This window comes from Morone saxatilis, unplaced genomic scaffold (genome assembly GCF_004916995.1).
Source record: "Morone saxatilis isolate NCDOM2014 unplaced genomic scaffold, NCSU_SB_2.0 Contig16, whole genome shotgun sequence".
Classification (NCBI taxonomy): domain Eukaryota; kingdom Metazoa; phylum Chordata; class Actinopteri; family Moronidae; genus Morone; species Morone saxatilis.
Genome location: NW_023339718.1, coordinates 11,438,323 through 11,446,042, shown reverse-complemented (window position 1 = coordinate 11,446,042; position 7,720 = coordinate 11,438,323). Strand labels below are relative to the sequence as shown.

Genomic DNA, 7,720 nt, shown 5'->3' with positions numbered 1-7,720 from the left:
GTAACGATTATATATAGTGCACAAGGACATGTGGGAAAACGCATTTTCTTAAGTGGAACCTTCCCATAGTGCCGCAGAAAGTCATACAGACAGAAAATCATTCAAACTGGCAATCCACTCAACTCTAAAATCACTCTGCAGTCATCAGAGACTCTTGAGGCCTGACAGAGAGTAGCTGTCATATATTCACACAGGGACACTTACATCAACCGAGTCAGGTATGTGTGTCTGCACTGGCACGTGTCTGTTTAATCATGCAAATGTGAAGGTTTTAGTGGTTTTTGTGTCTGAGTGAATGCCACACATGTATATGTATATATAAACACACATATACATATACATATATATGCATATGTGTGCTACTTAAAAGGCACTCAGAGAAACATTTCCATTTCCCATTCCATTATAGTCTTCTGTGGCATCTGCTGGAATCAATTATGACTAGACAGAAAAAAACAACCTTATATTATTACTGATTTCATATTATAAAAAGGCTTTAATATGGACATGCATAAAACATAAATAGTGTCCATTGAAGCTGCAGTATGTATACATAATGCACCAGAAAAAAAAAACAGTATGACATAGTACTGCTGCAGAGCTGTCTGGTTGGTAAATGTTTTTTGGCTGAGGGAGTTTCTATGTTCTACTGTCACTATGATTTTGTCTTTTTATAACAAATACATGATGCCTCATATTATTAGCACATCTCATTATGGTCTGTGTCAGTAATTTACAAGTCCCAGTCAAGGGGGTGCAGAGGTTAAGTAATTAAGAGGGTATGTAATTGATACTTAATTTTAGTCATTACTTTTACAAGTCAGCACAACAGTCAAATGCTGAGCTGTCAGGAGCACCTCAGCTAAAAGCATTGCCTAATAACATCACACACACACACACACACACAAAAAAGACAGAGAAGAAAAATATTGTCTTTTCGCTCTGAAAGAATAAATAGACATCAAAGTTGAGTAACACATTGCCTGAAATGGAAGCGACATTCTATCAAACAGTGACATACACCACACTCGTCATTGATATATATGTGACACAAAGTTAATGAGATATCAAGTCTGAGGAGCAACACCTCTTAGTTTATTGAACACTTGATCATTGACAGAAATAGGAACGATGCGTATATTACCATGTGACAGGCTTCAACCTGCAGCACTTTCCTGGCTTTGCATGCGTGTTTGTGTGTGTGTGTGTCAGTGCATGCACATGAGTGAATATGTTGGTGTACATGTATAACACACCCTTTCAGACTTGAGAGCATGTATTTGTGTGTGCATGTGAGTGTTTCCACATGTATGTGTGTGTGATGGTGTGTCACTGATACTAGAGAGAGCTAAGACACTGACCCGTTTTGACATATAATATTATTCTGCTGCAGGGAATCGAAACTGAAAAGGAAGAAAATCCATAGTGCACAGGAGACATTGGTGACAGAGAGGAGTAAGAGGTTTATTGCGAAAGAGGGGGAGAGGAAGAGAGAAAGCAGCATCAGGAGAAGCAGAGAGAGCATGACACTGAGGGGAAAAATATATCAAGTTCCTAACCTCACAGGAATCAAATATAGGGACTGGATTGAAGAAGACAAAGACATCCAAATAAATCAAACCGAGACAGAGAACAAAAGATGTCTGAGTTTGACTGACTCAAGGGCTCTGTTAAAAACATCATGGCCTTCCAAATAGCCTCTGGCTTGAAAATGCTATTAAAGATACTGTTCACTAGCTTTTAAATATATTTGTCAGTATAAGAAGAAATCATAACAGGTTGAAGGTCTCCACCTTCTCCACAAGAAATGTTTTAGGTGATTGTTTCACTTTCCTAACTATTAACTGTACAGTGGAGGCTCATATACTATAAGCAGACCTTGTGAATAGCAACTGAAAATAAGAGATCACTGAGCCTTTGACAGTTATTTTTTCTCTATGTGACAAGCTTCAAGGTAAAATTATATTTAAATTTTCTCTGAGAGGAAGATTAATTTTAGGCACTGAGTAGTAAATGTAGAGGAGTAAGTCAGTAAATAGAGGTTAAATACACATTTATAGCACTGTGTTTAGGAATCATTAAATAATAATAATTAGAGTTGCATTAGAGTTTCACTTAAGCATTCAATCAAACATGGCAACAGTGTCATGGACGGTGTCACTGCAGCAAAAAGAAAACATCAGCTTGTGTCAGTGCAGCTAAGAGAGAGGGACAAGCATTACTGTACCACTAGAGTGCACCCTGTAGCCTTTAACACAATGTAGATGAATACGAGACTGACAGAGAGACGGGGGTGAGGGTACAGAAAGGGAAAATATAGTGGTGGAAAAAGAAAGAAAAAAAATAGAGTAGTGTCAGGACAGTAACATAGACATTTGCAAATAATTGGTGATGCAGTGAAAAAGAAGCACGGTAGAAAAAGCCACAAAAAACAAAACAGAAAACAGTAAGGCCATGTAAAATAAAAAGAGAGGACGAAAGAACGAAGGAAAGCATCAAATCAAGCAAGACTCAGGCAACGGGGAAGAAGGAGAAGAGGTCTGCCTTCTTCCTGCATTCGCTTTCGTTGCTGCTGTGCAGTACTTGCTGCCACTCTGGAGGTGCCACCTCTGTCATGTAGAATTTATCCATGAAAACTTATTACTGCTTATGACCAGGACCGTCTCCTGTCACTCCTCACACCCTACTGCTATTTTATATGACTTACTCATCATAGAGAATTCAGTTGCAATGACTACACTCTACCTTTACATTTAATGCAATACAGTCATAGAATTGTTCTTCACTTTACTTTATATTATTGCCATTGCTCTTTCTGCTGAAAAATAAGGTATCAAAAATTAATGAATTCCACACTATTTATCACTTTTACTTAACTTACTTCTTACATAGAAAACAGTGGATGAGGTGGTTCAAGTCTGATCAGCATCCACGCGTACTTGTGTATTCATCAGATCATCCTGTATAATCTGAAGCTGCAATGACCACGCTAGTCCACTACAAATCAGGGAACTGGGGCTTTAAATTTCCTCAACAGCGTGGTGTCTGTCAGTGTCTTAAACTGGACAGCCTATCCAGCAGTGTCAGCAAATGAAACTGTGAGGACATTATCCTTCTGTGCTAGTCTATGATAATGACCTGGCTCACATAGTGACTCACTTTTTTAATCATCAATACTGAGCAGTCTTGCAGCAGAACTGTCAACATTTTAGAACTACTTAAAAGCTATTTTAGAAGATTCAAGGGGAATCTTGTTATTCACGCCATCTCGGCGTCTGTCTGCAGCCTTTTATTTCACAAAGGTCTCGCCAACAACTAAAAGCCAGCCTGAGATTCCGGCAACTTCTCTTCTTAGCTTCCTCTGTCATCCTCTTAGGTCTCTTTGCCTCTGCCATTAGCCTAAGTCCTTAGAGGTTGCTGAGTCCAGTTATATTGCCTACTTGCCTGTCTCTGGTTCTGGCATGATGCTGGTGCTGCTGTCCATCAGTGTTCCCCACCATCCGGGACATGAAAACTTCCTCCTCTTGGAGGTCCAAAACTCCTGTGCTACCAGTGTAAACACCAACACTCCCCTGGTGCTCTGAGCACCCAATCCCAGGCGTTGAGGGCAGTTTGACTAAACTAACTAACAGCAGCCACATTTCACAGCAGTTACTTTACTGTATATCACCATAATATATAATGTCACTATCTGCTGTGTTCTGATATTTTATTTGGATTAGTGACTTTGTGATATTAACTAGCTTGCCACTTACATCAGCCAACGCCACAAAGTAACCAATGCCAAACCCACACCATGCAGCCAAGCCACAGCCAACAATCTGTTGCATCGCTCTTGGCTAGTAGAAAGCAATCATCATTTATTGTTGACTAAAATAGTTAGTATCATTAATCATGCTCAACTGATTCCTCCAGAATCACTTACACCATCCTAAAATGTGAATTTTATTTAAATACAAATAATTTAAGAATTGTGTGCATTTAAAATGGAGACATTTTTATCTAGGACTTAACATGAAATTTACACCATATTAATTATAAAAATAATAAAAGAAAACCGACATCTGCATGCCAAGTCAGGCATATCAGAGGCTATGTGTGTTCTGTCAAGCTGCTGGTGTCAAGTTGGTAATCAAGAGAGACATATATTTAGCTTTTATACACACAGCTCTGTTTAGCAATAAAAAACTGACTGAATGATTCTAATTAATTATACATTTGAAATAAACACCTCTGCCAACAAGTAGTGTGTGAGTGAGTGTGAAGAGTTGTGTGCTTATATGCTGTTATGTGCTTCCTTTATCTCATCATTTTAAAAACACCACCGCCACTTTAATCACTACTCCTAACACTTCCAACGTTGGCTACAGTTCAAGTCTAATATATTCCAGAGGGAGGAGGGATAAAGTGAGACCCTCACTGGAAGAGAGAACGGCGATGCAAACAGAAAGTGGGATGCGTGCAAATGAGATGCAGCAGTCAGGTATTTATGATGCTGTAATCACGGAGGAAATTAAGTATTTAACCATGTGCGCTTTATCTGTGTATCATTAACATCGTTTAAATAGATTTATCCCCAATCAACACAGACGACCCTGTAGCATGAGCTGTATGGTAAAACAGGTGTGTACAATAAAGATGTACTGTATAACATATAGGTCAAATTAATTGGGGATGAAGGTTAAAAACCAAATGCACAATTCTCACTGGTACTGACTTAACATTGTAGTGAAGTGTAGTGTGATTTTTGCAAAAAGAAACAAGTTAAGAAACTCTTGCTAAAGTCATGTGTTCTACTATTTTGGAATTTAAGGGAATAAATGGTCTAAGAGTTGAACAAATAAATGTGCTGGGTGTTTCTATTGGAACAGACATTTTGGCTCTCATCCCTACTAGTATCATTACATCACATATAGAAATTAAATTATCCCTTTGTGCAATGTGGTGTTATTTACCAGCTGCTCACGTTATTCAGTGACAACAGCACTTGCACACAGTGTGCTATGCCTTTGTCACATGACTTGTTTTATGATTGGTTTGGACATTTAGCATAATGCTCGGCAGCAATGCTCTCAAGTGAAATTGCTGTCTGGGAAAGCAGGGATGCGGGATGAAACTTGCAGTGCGATAAAAACACGAGACCCATCTGGTTTTCAGGGCTAACATCACCATATACTATCACATAATGTTTATTTTAAGTAAACAGTAAATGTGGATGTTCAAGAATTCTGATTTGATCTTCTAACTCCTGCTCTCTTCCTTGTATAAAAGAGGTTTAATATGACTCATTAACTGTAACCTGAATGACAACTATCTGAAAGATGGCTACCACTGTATATATGTTAAAAAGACTAAATACAAGTTAGATTAAAAACTGTAAAACCCATGGTGACTGAAGATGTAAAATATATAAGATATATACGTACATGCAAGTGACAACCTCACAGACTGAATGTGTCCTTCAGGTTGATTTCGATACAACCAAATGTGGTCTCAAAAATGACGAGGTCAGCTGTTGGCAAATGATGACTTGCTGCCAATCTGCACCTGCCCTCTGTATTCAAATCCCATCCCAGGTGTAATTTGACTCCAGTTTATTTTACTAACCATAGTGATTTTACAGGTGTCAGTGGTCTTTAGTTTGCAACTGACATCTAATTAAAAAAGTACTTACCTTGCGAATGCCTTCTTTCGACTCCTCAACGTTATTTTCTCCTCCTCCAGTGCGATTAATCATCCGCCACATCTGGGAGTACATGGGATCTCTCTCAAAGGGGTTCATAGACTTGGAGCGCACCTGATCATATACAGCAGAATCCAACACTGTACCATAAGGCAACTCTGTCTGCTTGGATAAGTCCTGGAGAGACCTAGAGACACACAAGTGTGTGAAAGAGTTAGTATTCAGATTGTTTCCAGCCATCCATTTATTATAAACACCATGCAGACTCAGCCTGAATCTTCAGCTTCAGATCACACATGGGGCTTAGTTCATTCTCTGGGTATTCCTGTTGTGTTGATACTGCAGTCAGTACCGTTCTTTGGTGGCTATACTTGTAGTAATGATGGATGTAGTAATGCTCTGTTTCAACAGCATGCTCCACAATGATAGTGAATACCAAACAATAATGATTTCATCTATAGCAATGATGACACTAACATTGCTTTGGTGTGAACAGCTTGTCCAATATATTACGATATGTAGTAGTACATTCTGATTAAAAAACTTGCTTAAGGACACTACACAGTGATTGAGCCTTCTACATTATTTACTCACATTATTTTAGAAGCTCCACAACCTGTGTTTTAAAACAAAACCATCATTATTAAAGGACCAGTGTGTAAGATTTTGTGGTATCTACTGCCGACTGCAACCAACTGAAACCCCTTGATTTAACCAAGGAGAAACTATAGTGGGCGCCAAACTTCCAGAAAACTTGAAAGCCCCATTTCTACAGCCAGTCCTTGGTTTGTCCCTTTTGGGCTAATGCAGAAACATGGCAGTCCAACATGGCGGACTCCGTAGAAGAGGACCTGCTCGCTCTGTAGATAAAAATGGCTCATTAAACGGTAACAAAAACATACTCTCACTTATAAACTAATGAAAACATACCTATGGATATTATATACAATGTCTGCCAATTGAGCCTCCTAAATGTTACACACTAGACCTATAAGTGCACATTTAGGATACAATTTGTATAATACAAACAAAAAAACCAATACAGTTTGACAGGGAGATAAAAGAAAGAGGAAACATATTAAATGCATTTGACTGTGGTGCTGCTTGGCAGAAGGGGACATGAATGATCAAGCCTCTGTTACTGTCTTGGTAACTCCCAATGATAGCTGACTAGGTCTGAAGAGGAAGGCGTTGAACAGTACACATGAAGTATTCATTAAGTGGCCAGCTGTACGGTGGTTCACACTATCTCTCCTCCCACAAATTAAAGATTTAGATCTAAACTCTCCTTGGGGCAACAGTCGGAGTTGGCAGTGACATGTAATTGACATGGAATAAAAATAGAAAAATGGGGATTGGCCATGACCAAGAAATGTGAGAAAAATGGGGGTTGAAAGCATTTAAGACAGCAGCACTCACTCAGTTTACAGTGCTGAACAACATGGCTTGGCTAACTGTACACAGTTGATTTCTACAATTATACAGAGGAAAAAGGATACACTAACAAAGAAGTATAAATGAAAACAAGCAGAAGTCAGTCTGTCTTGTATTATTTATTCTTCCCTTCTCTCTCGCTCTACCCCTCACCCATAAATTGCCACCTCTAGGGGAATACACAAGCTATTGTTAATTATAACGCAACAGTGCTTGGGTTGCCTCTCAAAGAGTTTGGCCGCTGAGAAATGTAATGGAGAACCATTACAGGAACTAATTACTGTTTGTTTGTTAAATGGCTGCTACATACCACCCATGGATTTGAGAGACACACATTTGCGAAACAAAACATGCACACAGAAACACTTAACATGTCCTGCTTAATGAAAAACAACAAGTGTAAAATATTAATTCAACTATAATACACCCACAAAGCAGATGTAACAGTGGGCACGAAATGTAAGTAGGTACTGTTTGCATTATTACAAGGCTGCTCACTCGGACAAGAACACATGCAGACACAGACACACACATGCGAAATAACACATTCAGACTTTTTATGGAGGGTCACAGCTCTTGCGCACCCCCCCCCCCCCCCCCCCC

General features: G+C 39.0%; 1 protein-coding gene across 1 annotated transcript in view; it reads right to left on the bottom strand.

The window, feature by feature from the left end:
• Nucleotides 1-5,241: 5,241 nt before the first annotated feature.
• grid2 (glutamate receptor, ionotropic, delta 2) overlaps nucleotides 5,242-7,720 on the bottom strand; it is a 408,773-nt gene continuing 406,294 nt past the window's right edge. Inside the window, exons 14-15 of the mRNA XM_035658229.1 lie at nucleotides 5,675-5,870; nucleotides 5,242-5,259 (exon numbers count right to left, since the gene is read on the bottom strand). Coding sequence (XP_035514122.1) covers nucleotides 5,242-5,259; nucleotides 5,675-5,870 — 214 coding nt within the window. The remainder of the gene's footprint in view (nucleotides 5,260-5,674; nucleotides 5,871-7,720) is intronic.